General features: G+C 62.7%; 1 protein-coding gene across 6 annotated transcripts in view; it reads left to right on the forward strand.

Annotated features, from left to right (window-relative positions):
• The window catches only part of CELSR2 (cadherin EGF LAG seven-pass G-type receptor 2), a 57,409-nt gene that overhangs the window by 12,790 nt on the left and 26,263 nt on the right, over positions 1–18,356 (forward strand). For all 6 annotated transcript variants that reach the window (XR_006276452.1, XR_006276454.1, XR_006276453.1 and 3 more), the window contains exons 2-4: positions 5,797–6,441; positions 10,572–10,794; positions 17,905–18,020. Coding sequence is in view for 3 of the 6 variants with exons in the window: in XM_038380132.2 (XP_038236060.1) it covers positions 5,797–6,441; positions 10,572–10,794; positions 17,905–18,020 (984 nt within the window). In the remaining 3 variants the exon portion in view is untranslated. The remainder of the gene's footprint in view (positions 1–5,796; positions 6,442–10,571; positions 10,795–17,904; positions 18,021–18,356) is intronic.

Consider the following 18,356-nt stretch of genomic DNA (forward strand, 5'->3'; position numbering starts at 1 on the left):
GGGTGGGACCCAACATGTCTGGGGGGAGGGTCACAGAGTGGGGGGCTGGCAGGAGAGTCTGTGGGGGATGTCCTTGGGGTGTAACCTGCCAGAGCTGGAGTCAGTGAATCTGCCCCCCCATGTGTCTGAGGCTAGTGTGGGGCTGGCAGGGCCTAAGACTGCATGGGAAGGACAGACGTGGAGGGGGCTGATGACCTAGGTGGCCCCCGCCCGGTGGGTGCCTGCCGGGGGCATCACCATGGGGCCATTGTCTCCATGGTGATCCACATGGGAACCCCCACTCAGCCCCCCCCATCTGGTGCCAGAGGATCCGGCTGCAGCCATGTCCCTGTGACCCCTCCAGAGATGGGGGAGAGCACCGGAGGGGGCCTTTTTCTCCAGCACAGAGGCACAAAGGTGGGGAGGGCGAGGACAGGGCGGGGCGGGGGCAGCCGGGCACAAAGAGGCTCGGGGCACTGGGTCGGAAAGCGGAAGAATGAGCCGGGTACTAGAGAATGGGGCAGCTCCCCCTCCCCTCCCCCTCCGGCCTTCCTGCCCTGCCAGCCCCACAGCACCTCCCCCAGCTCCCCATCCTCAGCCCCTGCCTCCCCTTCGGCTCCCCATCTGTCACCTTCCCCCGCTCACCCCAGAGCCCCTTCCCCAGCTCCCCATGGGCCCCCCAGTTCCTTGCCACCCCTTCAGCCTCCCCCTCCCCCAGCTGCCTCCCCCCAAGGCTGAGCGTCCGGGGAAGGGGGCGTTTGTCTCTTGAGTCAGAGAGAAGAGAACCGAGAGTGAGGAACAAAAGCCTCCCCTGCATAGCTGGCGCTTTCCTGCTGCCTCCATGGCAACCCAGCGTGGCCAGCCAGAGCCACGGCCGCCGGACAGGGGCTGGGCATGTGGGGGGCCAAGGGCAGTGGGGCGCACTCCCATTCCCTCGCCTTGTCTGCCCGCATCCCTGGGGCTGTGTCTCAGAGGGGCTGGGGCTGGCAGCTGCTTGGCAGTGGGGGGCTGGCAGCACCAGTTGCTGGGCCATAGGGGGCTGGCAGGGCCCCCATGGGGCAGGTTAGATGGCTGAGCTGGAAGGTTGGGGGGCTTGAGCACTGGCCCCGGACACTTGGGTTCAAATTCCGCTGGGCTGGCATGTGGAGCGACGTTGGGTTTGTGCGTGTTCCCCAAACGGCCGTGGGATCACAGAGGTGGGACTGGAGGGGCCGTGGGGGTCACCGAGCCCAGCAGCCTGCACTGAGGCAGGGCCAAGGAAACCTCCATCACCCTGGCAGGCCTTTGTCCAGCCTGGGCTCAGCCCCCCATGACGGGGATCCCACAGCCTCCCTGGGTGTGACTGCCCTGGCAGGGTGTTTTCCTCCACTCCAGCCTAAACCGGCCTTGCTGCAATTTACACCCATGCTTCTTGTCCTGGCCCCAGCAGTGAGGGAGACAGCATAGCAGCAAAGCTGGGAGCAGGGGCAGGGCCGGGCTAGCAGGGGACTGCGGGTCGGGAGCGAGGGGCACTGGCAGAACTGGCGGGGGGGGGCAGGACTGGGCTAGCAGGGGGCTGCGGGTCAGGAGTGAGGGGCACGGGCAGAGCTGGCGGGGGCAGAGCTGGGCTAGCAGGGGACTGCGGGTTGGGAGTGAGGGGCACCGGCTGAGCTGGGTAGGCAGGGCTGGGCTAGCAGGGGCTGCGGATCGAGAGTGAGGGGCACTGGCAGAGCTGGCGGGGGCAGAGCTGGGCTAGCAGGGGCTGCGGGTCGGGACTGAGGGGCACCGGCAGGGCTGGGATGGACAGGGAGTTAGGGGGACCCTTGTGTGTGCCCAGCCCTTGTCTCTAGCTGGGATCGGGCTGTTCCAAACCCCTGTGGACTCAGCCCAGCTGTCCACTGAACCCATGTGTGCTGGGCAGCCGAGCAGACGCCTGGTGTCACTGTAGCCGAAGGGGAAGCTCCGTGAGGCTGCGCAGACCCAGCGAGTGGCTGGGCCCTGCCTGGCACTGGAGCTGCCCAGACAGGGCAATTGGGCACTGCGCTGGGGGGATTCCCAGGGAGCCAGCGCAGGGACACGGCCCTGGCGTCAGACCCAGCGGGAGAAGATGAGGGGTGCAGGGATGTGGCATCACCCCACTGTCCAGCCAGGCCCAGCCTTGGCCCAGCAGAACCTTCTGTCTCTGGGCTGCTGGTCCCGCTCCAGGGCAGGCTGGTACCATCCCTGCTCTGTTCGCTGGACCTTGCGTGTGACGAGCTCGCTGGGGCTCAGTGCAGGCCAGTGTCCCCACAGAAACCAGTGACCACAGTTGGGGCCTCTGCCTGGGCCACTGAGTGGGGGCTGCCCAGGGAGGAACCGGGTTACGGGCTGAGTCCCGGCCCTGGGCCGTGAGCCTGCAAGCTCTGCCCCGGGGTTGGGAGTAGGAAGGGGAGGCTGGGCTATGCCCCCCATGGCTCTGAGAGCCCCTCAGCCTGGGCTGTCCTCGCCAGGCCCTGTTCCCCGGCCTGACGGAGGGAAGGACCCTAGCACGGCGCCCCCAGGGAGCAGGGGGAGATGGGGCACTGCCTGGTGCCAGCCCTGCCCTCTGCCCCTGCAGCGGCAGGAGGAGGAGTCCCCAGCCTGGGCCCTGCTGAGCCCGGGCCCTGCCTGTGGGCGCAGGGGAGATGCGCTGGCAGTTGCCATGGCAGCCGTGGTCCTTTGTCAAACAATGAATAGAGTTGGGAAACCAGGCATATTTCAGGAGGGTCTGCGAGAGCCAGCTCCCCCCACCTCCAGCCCTGCCGGTGCCCCTCACTCCTGAGCCTCAGCCCCCTGCCAGCCCAGCCCTGGGCTCCCCACACACACAGCTCGGTCGGTGCTCCTCACTCCCGACCCGCAGCCCTTGCTATCCCCAGCCCAGGGAGGCCACCTGGTGCGGAGTGTGAAAAGGCCCCTGTGCCCAGGAGGGTTTGTCAGCCCCCGCCCCAGGTATCCGAGGCATCCGCACTCCAGCCCAAGAGCCCTTCAGCGTCCTGGGCCCCGTGTTTGCTGAGCTAACAGCTGCCTGCTCCGGGGCGTGGGGTGTGTGTGGGGGGGCTCAGCCCAGGAATGTCCCGTCTGGGAGGAGAGGGAGGCAGGTGGGAAGGGACTGGTGGGAGGGGATCAGCTTGCTGGGGCAGGAGAATTGGGGGCCTGGATGGGGGGCCCTGAGGCTGGGGGAGCGAATTCCAAGATAGACATAGCTGAGACAGACATGGGCTGGAGGCTGGGCACTCAGTAAATGTCTCCTGCAGGGGAGCTGTGACACGGCCGCTCCGCCCCCCATGCTCTGTAGGTCGTGGGGGGGGGGGAGCGAGGGCACAGGCTCCCTGCGCGTGGCCTCCCCGCTGGTCAGGCGGGGCCATTGTGGGGCCAACCGGCCCCTCCTCATTCTCTGCGGCCGCGTGGTGGGGGGCGATGATCTTTGACCTCCTTGGTGAGGTCACAACCCTGGGGCCCCCTCGTGTTGTGTTTGGTTCCTTGCAGCTTTGGAAACAGGACCCGTAGACTGTGCCAGGGCCTCAAACCCTCCCCCTTAAGCTCCGTCTTCACAGCTGCAGGGCCCCTCTCACATACATCCAGGCTCCACCCCAGACGGGCAGAAAGATTCTGCGGAACTGACCGACAGTGAAACAGCCAGGCCCGGACTGCACATGTCACCATTAGGCTTCAGAATGAATGCCCGGCAGCGGTGAATGAGAGCCGTTCATATCGCCCTGAGACGGGTGTTTGGGCAGTCAGGCAGCACCACACAGACGTGTAACACTGCTCTCCAGGCTCTGAGCTGTGTGCATGCCACCTCAGCTCCTCGCCCTGCCCTGGGGCGTCTGTTAACCCCCTGGCTCAGCCACCCCCCGGCTCAGCCCCCCACTCAGCCCCCTTGGCTCAGCCCTTCCCCCCCAGCTCAGTTCATGGTGCTGGAGCCTCGCCTTGTGGCCCTACCGTGAGGTGTCATAGTTCTCAGCAGTGGCTCCTTGCGCAGGTGACGTGGTGCTGCTGAGCTGCAGCCACCTCGGGGGGAGGAACGCACGTGGGGGGGGGGGTGGACACTGGCACCAGGGCGAAGTCCCCATGCCTAAGACAGGTGCCTTCAGAGTTTTGCAGTCTGGGCGGAGTACGGGGCTGGGAGTCAGAGAACCATAGATGATCCGGGTGGGAAGAGACCTCAGGAGGTCATCTAGTCCCACCCCCTGCACAAAGCAGGACCAACCCCAACTAAATCTTCCTAGCCAGGGCTTTGTCAAGCTGGGCCTTAAAAACCTCAAAGGTGGGAGATTCCACCACCTCCTTAGGTAACCCATTCCAGTGCTTCATCACCCTCCTAGTGAAATAGTGTTTCCTAATATCCAACTGAGACCTCCCACTCTGCAACTTGAGACCATTACTCCTTGTTCTGTCATCTGCCACCACTGAGAACAGCCTAGCTCCATCCTCTTTGGAACCCCCCTTCAGGTAGTTGAAGGCTGCTCTCAAATCCCCCCTCACTCTTCTCTTCTGCAGACTAAACAACCCCATTTCCCTCAGCTGCTCCTTGTAAGTCATGTGCTCCAGCCCCCGAATCATTTTCATTGCCCTCCGCTGGACTCTCTCCAATTTGTCCACATCCCTTTTCAGGACTCATATGGTCTGTTCCTGGCTCTGGGGGGGTTGTGAGGGCTAGTGGTTAGATCAGAACTCCGGCACTGACTTCCTGGGTGTCCTCAGGTGAGTCACTCCCCCATGCTGTGCCTCAGTTTCCCCAGCTGTCTAATGAGGGTGATGCTACTGACCCGCCTTTGCAAAGTGCTTTGAGATTCCTGGCTCTCTCTGGGGTGCAGCCTGGGATCTGGCAGGGGCAGCAGCAGCTTGAGTCTCTTGAGAGCTCCTGGGAGCTGCTCCTGCCCCCTGTGTGGGGGGGGTGTTAACCCTTTCAGGCTGGGCATGGGAGCGAGGCAGCAGCACTCGCGCTCCATATTCTCAGAGTTCAAGGGTCAATTCCCAGAGTAGAAGGCACCAGGGAGGAGCTGGTCAAAGGGACGGCGCCCCTGGGCCCAGGACAGACGGGGCTGGGGGAGACATGACACCTGGCAGGGACCCTCTGCTTGCCCCTCGGAGCAGGGGCCACACAAACAGCAGTGGGGCAGCAACCTCCCCCCCGCTGATGTGTCTCAGGGCCCCAGAGAGGTCTGGGGTGAAGCTCCAGAGAGACGGGTCCTGGAGCCAGCAGCTCCTGTGCTGTGGGGACCTGAGCTGAGAGCCAGCAACCTCGTGTCAGACAGGGACCCCAACAAGCCCGGCACGGGGAACAAGTAAGGGGAGTGATGGGGCCGAGGGCAGGCTGCACAACCCCCTCCCTCCCCGTCAAACTGCACAGCCCCCTCCCCATCACACTGCACAACCCCTCCTGTCTCCTCCCCATCACACTGTACAACCCCCTCCCCATCACATTGCACAGCCTCCTCCCTGTCACACTGCACAGCCCCCTCCCCTCCCCCATTACACTGCACAGCCCCTCCCCCATCACACTGGGACCCTCCAGCGCGGGGCTGTGACAAGTCAATCTCCAGTGTGGTGTTGAGCCACCAGGGAAGCCAGTGGCAGGCGACAGCCGGGGGCTCCGGGACGTGTGGGGGAGGGGGCTCATGTGGGGGTGTCAGGAGCATTAGGCTTTGGGCTCCCTCCCCAGCTCTGCCAGTGCCCCTCAGTCCTGACCCGCAGCCCGCTGCTAGCCCAGCCCTGGGGCCTTTCTGGGAGACTCAGGACCTGTCAAAGCCTGTCCCCGAGGCAGGAGGAGCCCCAGCCCCGCACGCGACATTCACGCCATGCCCTCCTCTCTCGCAGACGGCGTGCACAGCGTGGCGGCCCAGTGCACCCTGCGGGTGACCATCATCACGGATGAGATGCTGACCAACAGCATCACGCTGCGCCTGGAGAACATGTCCCAGGAGCGGTTCCTGTCGCCCCTGCTGGCGCTTTTCCTGCAGGGGGTGGCGGCCGTGCTCTCGGCCCCCCGCCACCACGTGGTGCTCTTCAACATCCAGAATGACACGGACGTGCCGGCCGCCCACATCCTCAACGTCAGTCTGTCGGTGCTGCTGCCAGGCGGGGCCCGCGGGGGGCGCTACGTCCCCTCCCAGGACCTGCAGGAGCGGCTCTACCTCAACCGCACGCTGCTGGCCGCCATCTCCGAGCAGCGGGTGCTGCCCTTCGACGACAACATCTGCCTGCGGGAGCCCTGCGAGAACTACATGCGCTGTGTCTCCGTCCTGCGCTTCGACAGCTCCGCGCCCTTCCTGGCCTCCGCCACCGTCCTCTTCCGGCCCATCCACCCCGTCGGCGGCCTGCGGTGCCGCTGCCCCGCCGGCTTCACCGGCCACTACTGCGAGAGCGAGATCGACCTGTGCCCCTCCAGCCCCTGCGGCCGCAACGGGCGCTGCCACAGCCGGGAGGGCGGCTACACCTGCCACTGCCACGCTGGCTTCACCGGTGAGCGGGGCAGGGCTCCTCTGTCTGTCCCCACACACGCCTCTGTCTGTCTGTCCGGCCCCGGCTGTGCCCCCTCCGGTCAGCCGCATCCATACCCCTCTCCGTACTCCCGTCTGGCCAGCTGCATCCGTACCCCCCTCCGTACCCCCGTCCGGCCATCCCAGCCATACCCCCGTCCGGCCAGACGCATCCGTATCCCCCTCCATACCCCCGTCCAGCCAGCCGCATCCGTACCCCCCTCCGTACCCCCGTCCGGCCATCCCAGCCATACCCCCATCCGGCCAGCCGCATCCGTACCCCCGTCTGGCCAGCCGCATCCGTACCCCCCTCCGTACCCCCGTCTGGCCATCCCATCTGTACCCCCCTCCGGCCATCCCATCTGTACCCCCGTCCGGCCAGCTGCATTCGTACCCCCATCTGGCCAGCCACATCACTACACCGCTCCATATCCCCGTCCGGCCATCTCATCCATACCCCGCTCTGTACCCCCGTCCAGCCATCCCATCCGTACTCCCGTCTGGCCATCCCATCCGTACCCCCGTCCAGCCAGCCACATCCATACCCCCCTCAGTATCCCCGTCCGGCCAGCTGCATCCGTACCCCCGTCCGGCCAGCTGCATCCGTACCCACGTCTGGCCATCCCATTCTGTACCCCCGTCCGGCCAGCCGCATCACCACCCCCCTCCATATCCCTGTCCGGCCATCCCATCCATACCCCTCTCCGTACCCCCATCCGGCCATCCCAGCCGTGCTCCCTCTGACCAGCTTCATCCATACCCCCCTCCATACCCCCGTCCGGCCATCCCATCCGTACCCCCGTCTGGCCAGCCACATCCATACCCCCGTCCAGCCAGCCCCATCCATATCCCCCTCTCCGGCCATCCCTCTCCACCTCCCAGGGCCTGGGCTGGCTGGCTTGGAGGGCTGGGGCATAGTGGGGGCCTTCCACCCAGCCCCCTTCACACACCCAAGACACTAATTCAAGTACAGCCCAGGGCAGTGTTTCATGTCTGTTGGGCATATCTCTGTAGAGCGGGGGGGGAGGGGGAGGCGTGTCCCTGAGGCCCATGGCCCAGGTGGGGTTTCTGCCCCTGCCCCAGCCCTGGAGTGGTTGATCCCCACTCCAGGGGCTGGAGCCAGGGCCAGAGCACTGAGTCTCCGGCCCTGCGGCCTGAGCAGGGGGAGGCTGGAGGGGGGACGTGCCCAGGCAGTGACCGGCTGGGCTGGCTCAGCACTTGGCTGGGCTCTGTTGCCCAGGGCGGGGCTCCTGGGGGGCTTGTGGCCTGGCTGGGAGGGCTGCTCAGCACCACGGACGGGGCAGCCAGGCCCAGAGCTAGGAGGGACCCCTGGGAACCTTGGCCGTGCGGTGAGAGGGAGCTATGCGCTCCCCAGCGAGCGCTGCCTAGCGATGGCGGGGGGTTGGGGGGGGCTCTCAGCGGCTGCCCTGGGATCGGGGCCCATGGGGCCAACTGCACCCAGTGGCTTATTGCTTGGGGAGTCCCTGGTAGCTGGTGGCACTGAGCCAGGGGGCCTGGTCAAGGGGAGCAGCACCCCTCACCCCATGTGCTGCATCACCCTGGGGCCCAAGCTGGGTCATACAGATCCCAGCGCCAGCCTGGGGTCCCCTCTGGAGGCGGGGGAGGGGACAGGGTTTCTTTCGGGGAGGGGGGGAGTGTCAGTTTCCCTGGAAACTGAAGCTGGACATTGGGGCGGGACGCGGAGGGGCTGGGGATGGGGATCCTTCCCGAAATCCTCTGGGGAGGGAGGCGTGGGGGGGCTGATAGGGGAGGGAGAAGAGCAAATTTGATGCCATAAGGGGCTGTGACAAGAGGGTGAAATGTGGGGGGTGTCTGGCTTTGGGGGTGTCTGGTGTTGGGGCGCTGAGGGGCAGGTTATGAGGCATTCAGCACAGTGCTCTGGCTGCCCCCAAAGTCCTGCCCCTTGGTGACCCCAAGTTCACCCCGCCCCCAAGGGCTCCCTCCCCCTGCCTGACTCCCCAGGGAGCCCTGCCTAGGGAGTCCTGGCTTCCTGTACCAGCGGGTGAACCCCCAAACCATTGCCCTGCACACAGACACCCCTAGCCCAGCCCAGAAAAACCTCCCAGAGACCCTCCCTCCCCTCAGACATGCTCCACAGCTGCCAGCCCCCCATCCCTGTGCACCCTGGCAGCTAGTGACCTCCAAACCCAGCAGTGGATAACTGCTTGGCGTGCCCCTGTGATACCCACTGCAGACCCAGGACCCCGGTAAACCAGGCCTGGCACCTCTCAGTGTCCCTGCACTGCCTGCCCCCAAGCCCTGCCCCAGGAGGATGCCAGCACTACAAGTCGGGTGTCAGTAAAGCCTCCCCCCATCACCTGGGATGGACACGGGGATGCGGGGACTAGTGGTTAGAATACATGAATGCAGGAAGGACTCCTGGGTTCTGGCCCAAGTTCTGGGAGAGACATGGGGGGTCTGGGGTTTCAGCAGTACGGGCTGGGAGCCAGAATTCCTGGGTTCTATTCCCAGCTCTGGGAGGGGAGTGGGGTCGGATTGGGATTCCTGAGTTCTCTCCCTGGCTGTGACACAAATTCTCTTTTTAGTCCTTAGCCCTACTCTGTGCCTCAGTTTCCCCAAGTGTAGACAGGGTGATGGCGCTGAAGGGAATGTGACCCGGGACTGTAGAAAGCTGTGAGCTCCCTGGCAATGGAGAATTCCCCTCCCACACTGGGACAATGAAGAATCCCCACTGGGCCCCCAATGAGAAGGATCCCAGTGGGAGTTGCTGGGTGCTGAGCACTTCTGAACGCCTGCCCCAGTGTTTGCGGAGACCTGGGCACAGGCTGGGGGGGCTCATTCTGAAGGGCTCCCTGTGCCCCCTGCGATCCATGCCAGTGTTCCTGGGGCGCTGCTGTGAAACCTTTTACTGTCAGTGGGGAAGAAACCAAACAGCAGGTTCCCCCTCCTGCTGCCCTGCTGGGAAACCCTGAAGACAGCAAGCAGGGGGGGACCCTGGCCAAGCCGAGGGGCCCTCTGGGAGCTGGCCTGTGCAGGAAGTTAGAAAGCAGGAGCTGGGATGGTGGTGGTGGTGTGTGTGTTGGAATAATGCAGCAGGGCGAAGTGCCTCTCAGTTGCGGTGCTAAAAGGCCAGGGGTCACTTCCCAGCGTGCCAGTTCCTTGCCTGCCCCGGACACAGGGATGGTCTCTGCGTGGCACATGAATGGTCCCGCACTGCGTGGTCCCAGCTGCAGCCCTGGCTCTGTGAGGGACGTCTGCCCTGGGGCGCGTCTCGCAATTGCTTGTTCAAAATCTCTGTCCTGGACAGCCAGAGTCATAGCAAAGAAACCAATCCTGCCCCCCCGGCCCCGGCTCGACCCGGCATACGGCCTGCCTGTCCTGCGCATCGCCAAACAGGCATTAGTGCCGCGCCGAAGCCGTCGCCTTGCACATTAGTTTGTATTAGCTGCAGCTGAAAGGTTTAATCTGTTTCTTGGTGATTCCTGGCGCCTCTTCCCCTAGAAACAGCCGTAAATCTAGAACTTCCCAAGGCCCCAGCTCCTGGGTCCGGCCATTCGTGTTATTGATCCTGGGTGGGAGCCGGTCTGTGAACATGCAGGGTTGTTGTCGTGGGGTGTGTGGTGGGAGCCGGCCTGTGAACACGCGGGGTTGTTGTCGTGGAGTGTGAGCCGGCCTGTGAACACGCGGGGTTGTTGTCGTGTGGTGTGAGCCGGCCTGTGTACACGCGGGGTTGTTGTCGTGGGGTGTGTGGTGGGAGCCGGCCCGTGAACACGCGGGGTTGTTGTCGTGGGGTGTGTGGTGGGAGCCGGCCTGTGTACACGCGGGGTTGTTGTCGTGGGGTGTGTGGTGGGAGCCGGCCCGTGAACACGCGGGGTTGTTGTCGTGGGGTGTGTGGTGGGAGCCGGCCTGTGAACACGCAGGGTTGTTGTCGTGGGGTGTGTAGTGGGAGCCGGCCTGTGTAATTGGGAGGGCTTGGCCAGGGGTGCTGTCTGGTGCAGGGTGATTAGCTCCTGGGGGCTGGGTGCAGCAGAGTGCTGTGCCCGTGGCTCCCAGTGCCAGCCAGGGACCAGCAGCTCGTGCCCTGGGGTGGGGGGTCCCCGGCACTGCCCCGACGGCTGCCCTTGCCTGCAGGAGAGCACTGTGAGGTGAATGCCCACCTAGGCCGCTGCACGCCGGGCGTCTGCAAGAACGGGGGCACCTGCACCAACCTGCTGGTCGGGGGCTTCAAGTGTGACTGCCCCTCGGGGGACTACGAGAAGCCCTACTGCGAGATGAGCAGCCGCAGTTTCCCCGCCCGCTCCTTCGTCACCTTCCCGGGCCTGCGCCAGCGCTTCCACTTCACCGCCACCCTCACGTGAGTGCCGGGGGCACCTCCTCCGGGGGGCATTGCCCTCATGTCCGTGCTGGGGGGGCTGGACGACTGGCACTTCCTCCGGGGGGGCCTCACCCTCACGTGAGTGCCCAGGGGCACCTTATCTGGGGGGCATCACCTTCATGACAGTGCTGGGGGGCACCTCCTCCGGGGGGGCATCACCCTCACGTGAGTGCCAGGGGGCACCTCCTCCGGGGGCATCACCCTCATGTCAGTGCTGGGGGAGCACCGGTGGGGGGGCTGGGAGACTGGCACCTCCTCCGGGGGGCATCGCCCTCATTTGAGTGCTGGCCCCGGGGTGGGAAGCCGTTGCCCGCGTATCAATAGCACTCTGGGCCCAGGGGTTCTGCGGAGCTGGGGCTGAGGTGGGTCCCCAGCTCGTCCTCTGTGTTGTCAGTGAATCGGACAGTCCACTCAACCCCCCCCCCCCCGCCACCCACTCAGCACCTCCCCGCCCACAAGCCTGGCCTTCCCAGCTCCTCCCCTCCCCGCCTGTGTAGGGCAGAGAGAATCCCCAGAACAGATCCTCCCCTAAGGGGCTTCTCTGTCCCAACCACACGCCTGTCCCTGTCGGCTTCCCCGGCCCTTACTTTAAAAACTGCTCCACTTGACAGCCAGCAGCCTGGGTCCATGTGGTTTAGGCAGAGCCCATCCTTGTGGTATAGGCCCCTCCTTTCCCAGTCATAAACCGAACCCCCCCATCCCTACACCTGTGGTTCCCTGCCAGGGGGATGTGTACCCCCGGGATACGCAGAGGTCTTCCGTGGGTATACCAACTCCTCTAGAGATTTGCCTCGTTTGACAGCAGGCTCCATAGAAAGCACTAGTGCAGTCAGCACAGACTGAAATGTCATCCAGACGACGCTGGTACTGCTCTATGCTCTACACACTGACTGGAAGGCAAGATTTAGATTCCAGCTAATTTATTTTATAATTACATGGTAAAAAGGAGAACGTCATCCATGTTTCAGTCCTAGTGGCTGTGACACTTTTGTATTGTCATATCTGAGTTTGTAAGCAGGTCATTGTGAAGTGAGCTGTAAGATGGGGAACACAAGACAGATCAGGCTCCTGAGAGGGGTTCAGCAGTCTGGGAAGGTTGAGAGCCCCTGGTCTCCACCATCAGCTCATCCCCACATTGAGGCCCCGCAGCTCTGCCCATCTTCCTGGCCTTGCGCATGGAACTGAAGCATTTCAGAGACTGCTCCCAGGGAGTCCTGGACTTTAACCTCTTCCCTAGCAGCCTCCAGGACGTCTCTCCTGCCTTTCCCTATGTCACTGGTACCTACAGGTACCACACCCACCGGCTCCTCCTCAGCACTGCCAACCGGGCTGTCTAGATGTCTCATGAGTTCCACTACTTTCATGCCAGGCAGCAATTCACCCTGCAGGTCTCCCGCTCATCACAGCCCAGCTTTCTGTATCTCTCACACTCATATCCCCCGCTGCTGTTCCCTGGCTCCTCCATAATGGGGGCCGCTCCCCGGAGGGGTATCCTTGGTACCGCCACATCCTCTGAAAGGAGAGTCCCAACCTGGTATCATTTGCTTCTGCTCCAGGGTACTGGGCATGATGGACCATTGGGCGGACCCACAATGGCAGCTCTTATTTGGGGGTGCCAGCCTTGCCCCAGCCCCTGCCACAGCAGATCCCCTGGGGATTGGGGTCTGGCAGGTGGACACAAAATGGCATCTTTGTTCCAAAGCCCGGGGCTCTCCCCTCCCCTACTCCAGAAGGGCCCATTGTTTTCCAGTAGGACACACGGGGGTCTTCCTTCATTGGTCCTCCCCGACCCTGACCCCGGAGCCCCCTCCATTCACTCCAGGGCCTGTCTGGCTGGATGTGGTGGGGGGGCTGGCTGCCAGTGGGGTGGGGTGTCTGCCCCCGGGTGCCTTCCTGCAAGCTTGCCAGCAGCCCTCACCTAGGCCTGGCCTCCCAGAGGATCCACATGGCTGGGGATGGGGCTGGAACAGCTGCTTCCCCCTGTCTCCAGCCTCGCCGCCCAGCCCTGCCCTGCCCCACTCTCCCCCCAGCTAAGGCAGAGCAGGACGGGCAGGGTTTGGGGATGGGAAGGATTATCCCAAGGAGCGATAAGATCACAACCCTCATCAATGGGCCTGGGTCCCCTCCCCATAATCCCGCCAGTGCTAGCCATTGTCAGCCTAGCACAAAGGCCCAGCCAGCCACAGCCTCTGCAGGCAGCCGGGGCCCTTTGTCCCGGGGTGGGAGCCGTCGCAGGGGCTGGGCCTGGCGGGGCCGGGGCTGGGCCATCACCCCATGGGGGGCTGCTGCGCACTGACAGCAGGTAATGAATCGCAGCTGGCATGGGGGGCTGGGGCTAGGCCCATTGTTCAGGCTGGCCAAGGGGATGGCCCCCTCCAGCAACCCCACAGACTGGCAAATTGCTGGGCTGTGCATGCGGGGGGCACCCTCTGCACTGCTGCCCTGGCTGGGGGTGCTGCAGTCAGTGTTAGGGTGGCCAAGGGACAGAACATCCCTGCTGGGAGGGGCCAGCGGGCACCTGCCCATTGCTGGACATGGGGTCAGGCCCTACACAGCAGAGGCACGCCAGGAGGTGGGTGAGGGGCCGGGCCAATGGGCATGTGGTGCTGGATGCACGGGGAGGCGGGGGCAATGGCAGAGCCCTGGGACTCAGGACACCCCACTGCCCTGCTGAGTGACCTTGGCCAGTCACTTCCCCTCGTTGTGCCCCAGTTTCCCCTGCTAGCCTGCGTCTAGTCAGGGTGTAATCTGTTCAGGGCATGGTCTGGTTCACGCTCTGTGCAGTGCAGGGCCCTGAGCTTGGCTGCGAGGTGTTGCCCCAGCACCTGTAATAACATTTGTAGCTGGGCCCCATAGCACCCGGTGTCAGACCCTTCTCCCATCTCAGCTGCCAGGATCCAAATGCAGCCACCTCGGGGGTGGAACCCAGCAGCCGTTGTGAACAGGCAGCCCATAGGCACATCTGGAGCAGGCAGAAGCTTTGGCTGACGCTGATGGGCTTGGTCTGGAATTTGGCTATGAGCCCCCCTGCTGAGCCCCTGCCTACGCCCTGTATAACAGCACCCCCTAGTGCTGCACTGGGGCAGCACTGCCTGCCAGGGGGAGAGCCCCATTTGCAGAGGGACATTCTCTTCCAGAACGGTTAGGGAGCACCCCCCAGTATCCCCAAGTAAGCCTCAGTGCCCCCTGCATCTCCTTGTGCCCCCCAGCCCCAGCACCCCTCGATACCCCCAGACCTCAACAGTCCTCAGTGCCCCTCAGCCCCAGCGCCCCCCAGTCTTCAGCGTGCCCAGCACTCCCCAGTACCCTCCAGCTTTCAGCACTCCTCAGCCCCCAGTCCCCAGCACCCCACAGTGCCCCCAGGAGGCACCTCAGCGCCCCCAGCACCCCTCAGTCCCCAGTACCCCCAGCATCCCATCCCTCAGCACCCCCATCCCTCAGCACCCCTCAGTGCCCCCAGTCCCCAGCACCTGACAGCCCCCAGTGCCCCCAGCCCTTAGTGCTCCCAGCCCAAAATGCCATTAGCCTTCTTGGCAACAAGGGCACACTGTTGACTCATATCCAGCTTCTTGTCCACTGTAACCCCTAGGTCCTTTTCTGCAGAACTGCTGCCTAGTCGCTTGGGCCCTAGTCCGTAGCGGTGCATGGGATTCTTCCATCCTAAGTGCAGGATTTTGCACTTGTCCGTGTTGAACCTCATCAGATTTCTTTTGGCCCAATCCTCCAATTTGTCCAGGGCCCTCTGTATCCTATCCCTACCCTCCAGTGTATCTACGTCTCCTCCCAGTTTAGTGTCATCTGCAAACTTGCTGAGGGTGCAATCCACGCCATCCTCCAGATCATTTATGAAGATATTGAACAAAACTGGCCCCAGGACCGACCCTTGGGGCACTCCACTTGACACCGGCTGCCAACTAGACATGGAGCCATTGATCACTACCCGTTGAGCCCGATGACCTAGCCAGCTTTCTATCCACCTTATCGTCCATTCATCCAGCCCACACTTCTTTAACTTGCTGGCAAGAATACTGTGGGAGACCGTGTCAAAAGCTTTGCTAAAGTCCAGGAATAACATGTCCACTGCTTTCCTCTCATCCACAGAGCAATTATCTCGTCATAGAAGGCAAGACCTGCCCCGCCCCCCAACCAACCCCTGAATTTCCAGCACACCCTGTGGAAGCTGGAACAGCTCCTCGGGGCTGGAGATCAGTGGTGCTTTGTGCGGTTGTCTTGTCTAATGGTTAGAGCAGGGTATGGGTGACTGGGGCTCCTGGGTTCTACCCCAGCTCTGGGTGTGGTGAGGAGTGGGATGTCATAGTTAAAAGTAGGCAGGAGGGGGGAAGTCAGGACTCTTGGGTTCTGTTGCTGACTCCCTTTGTGCTCTTGCCCAAGTCACGTCCTGTGCCTCTGTTTCCCCTTCCATTGATAGGGAAATCCTCCATTATTATTGAGTTTCCTATTGTATAACCTCTCTGAGCTCTTAGAGTATTTCACAGTCACCATCACCATCCTGCTCAGGAGGTCAGTAGCATGTTCCCCTACTTTTATTGGTCAAGCATTGACCTTTCTACCTACTGGAGATCCTACGGCACAGATTGATTCATTTCAGATTTTTACTCTATTGGACTCTGCTTGCTTTCCCATACGGTGCCACTCCCCCACCAGCACGACCCGCTCGTATTACCGTGTGCCATTGATTATCATCAGTCCACCAAGTTTCTGGGAATCCTGTTATATCAGCCTCCTCATTTAATACCAGGCACTCCAGTTCACCCATCTTAGTATTCAGACTTCTAGCATTTGTATCCAAGCACTTATAAAATGTGTCCCTGTTTAGCTGTCTGGGGCTTTTTTCATCTGTTTCTCTTCAGCTCCTAACTGTACGTTCATAGAATCCTAGAATCTCAGGGTTGGAAGGGTCCTCAGGAGGTCATCTAGTGCAACCCCCTGCTCAAAGCAGGACCAATCCCCAACTAAATCATCCCACCAGGGCTTTGTCAAGCCTGACCTTAAAAACCTCTAAGGAAGGAGATTCCACCACCTCCCTAGGTATCAACTTCCGTCCTCTCCTCCTTACTAGGACACAGAGAATCCCCACTAACAGATCCTCCCGTAAGGGACGTCTCTGTCTGAACCATGTGCTCCTCCACACCCCCCAGCAGCCTGGGTCCATTGTGGCTTAGGCAGAGCCCATCCTTCCTGTATCGGCCCCTTCTGTCCCAGTTATTACCCCCCCACCATACACCGTCAGCTCATCCCCGCATTGAGACCCCGCAGCTCTGCCCGTCTCCCTGGTCCTGCGTGTGGAACTGAAGCATTTCAGAGACTGCTCCCAGGGAGTCCTGGACTTTAACCTCTTCACTAGCAGCCTAAATTTGGTCTCCAGCTACACCTCTCTCTATACCCCGGTCCAGCCATATCCCCCCTTGTACCCCCATCCAGCCATAACCCCTCTGCACCCCTGTCCAGCCATACCCCCCCTTGTACCCCCATCCAGCCATAATGCCTCCATACCCCTGTCCAGCCATATCCCCCCCATACCCCATCCAGCCATACCCCTCTGTACCCCCATCCAGCCATACCCCCCCGTGCCCCCATCCAGCCATACCCCCTCTGTACCCCCGTCCAGCCATACCCCCTCTGTACCCCCGTCCAGCCATACCCCTCCTTACCCCCATCCAGCCATATCCCCCGTATCTCCATTGAGACATACCCCCCTCCATACCCCCATCCAGCCATTCCCCCCTGTACTCCCATCCAGCCATACCATCCTCCGTACCTCCATCCAGCCATACCCTCCTCCATATCCCCATCCAGTCATACCACCCTCTGTACCCCCATCCAACCATACCCCCTCTGTACTCCCGTCCAACCATACCCTCCTTCCTACCCCCATCCAGCCATACTCCCCCTGTGTCCCCATCCAGCCATAACCCCTCTGTACCCTGTCCAGCCATACCCCCCTCTGTACCCCATCCAGCCAAACCTTCCTCCCTACCCCCGTGCAGCCATACCCCCTCTATCCCCATTGAGCCATACCCACCCCATACTCCCGTCCAGCCATACCCCCCTGTGCCCCCGTCCAGCCATACCCCCCCGTACCTGCCTTTCCCTGTGTCACTGGTACGTCCATGTACCATGCTCACCAGCCCCTCAGTCCCGACCCACAGCCCCTGCTGTCCCAGCCCCATTATATTCATTCTTCTTGGCCCCCGTGGGGCTGAGGGAGCCCCAGAACCAGCCCAGCCCCAGAGTCTCTGGCCCACAGGGAGGTGAGGCTGCCACGGTGCAGGCCCTTAACTTTGCCCAGCTTCTCCCCATGCATGCAGGGCTGCTGCAGGCTCTGCAGGCTCCTCGCCACTCCTCTGATCTCTGACGGGAGGGGATCGGGGAGCATGGGGGAGCCAGGCCCATGGCCACCTTTATACTCCGATTGCTGTGGGGGGACCAAAGATGGGATCGCCACTACCCAGCCTTGAACTCATGCCTCACTGCACAGGGAGCATGCTCCATGGGGGCCCATCACCTTAACTCTCTCCCCTTAACTCTGCTCTGATGCCCCCTTAATTCTGACCAGATGCACCCCATATCTCTGTCCCCCTAAATGCTGACCCGATGGCCCCTTTAACTCTGGTCCAGCACCCATCTTAACTCTGCCTGGATGCCCCCCGTTAACTCTGTCTCAGTGCCCCCCTTAACTCTGCCCCAACACCCCCTTACCTATGCCCGACACCCACCTTAATTCTGTGCCCCGATGCCATCCATTCCCCACCCAGGCCAAGGTGCCTCCATTCACCAGTCCTCTGGCCATGCTCGTGCCCAGGGTTCGTCAGCAGGGGACAGTAGGCCAAATCTGGACAGCCAGATGCTTTTGAACAGACCCCGAAATCTTTTCCTTTACTTATTATCATTGTTATTTTTTTCTCTGGAGTCTGGACCTTGACACAAACTAATTGACTACACCGGCTCCTACCCATCTTGGAGGGTCCCGGGGGGGTTGGGCTCTCTCAGCCTGTCAGGCCGTGAGGGCAGGGGATCCAGGGGGTGTGTTGTGGGGGACACTGTTCTCACCCTCTCCCTCTCGGGCAGTTTTGCCACGAAGGAGCGGAACGGGCTGCTCCTGTACAACGGGCGCTTCAACGAGAAGCATGACTTCGTGGCCCTGGAGATCATCCACGAGCAGATCCAGCTCACCTTCTCGGCAGGTAGGGCCTGGCTGGGCCCGGCTCCCCTCGGCCCCGGGCCTGGCTCCTCTCGGCCCGGCTCCCCGTGACCCGGCTCCCCTCGGCCCTGGCCCTGGCTTCCCTCGGCCCCGGCCTGGCTCCCCTCGGCCCCGGGCCCGGCTCCCCTTGGCCCACCAGTCCTCCCCACCCCTCACCCCAGCTGCCCTGGCTCTCAGTTCCCTTGGCCCTGCCTCCCCTCACCCCCTGGCTCCCTCTGGCTCCTGGGCGTGCAGCCCCCCGCAGAGCTCTCTGCCCCCAGGCCCTGCTCCCCTCTCAGGGCCCAGCTCCCTGCTGCCGGGTGGTGAGCTCTGGGTTCCC

The sequence above is a fragment of the Dermochelys coriacea genome, chromosome 21 (genome assembly GCF_009764565.3).
Source record: "Dermochelys coriacea isolate rDerCor1 chromosome 21, rDerCor1.pri.v4, whole genome shotgun sequence".
NCBI classification, from domain to species: domain Eukaryota; kingdom Metazoa; phylum Chordata; order Testudines; family Dermochelyidae; genus Dermochelys; species Dermochelys coriacea.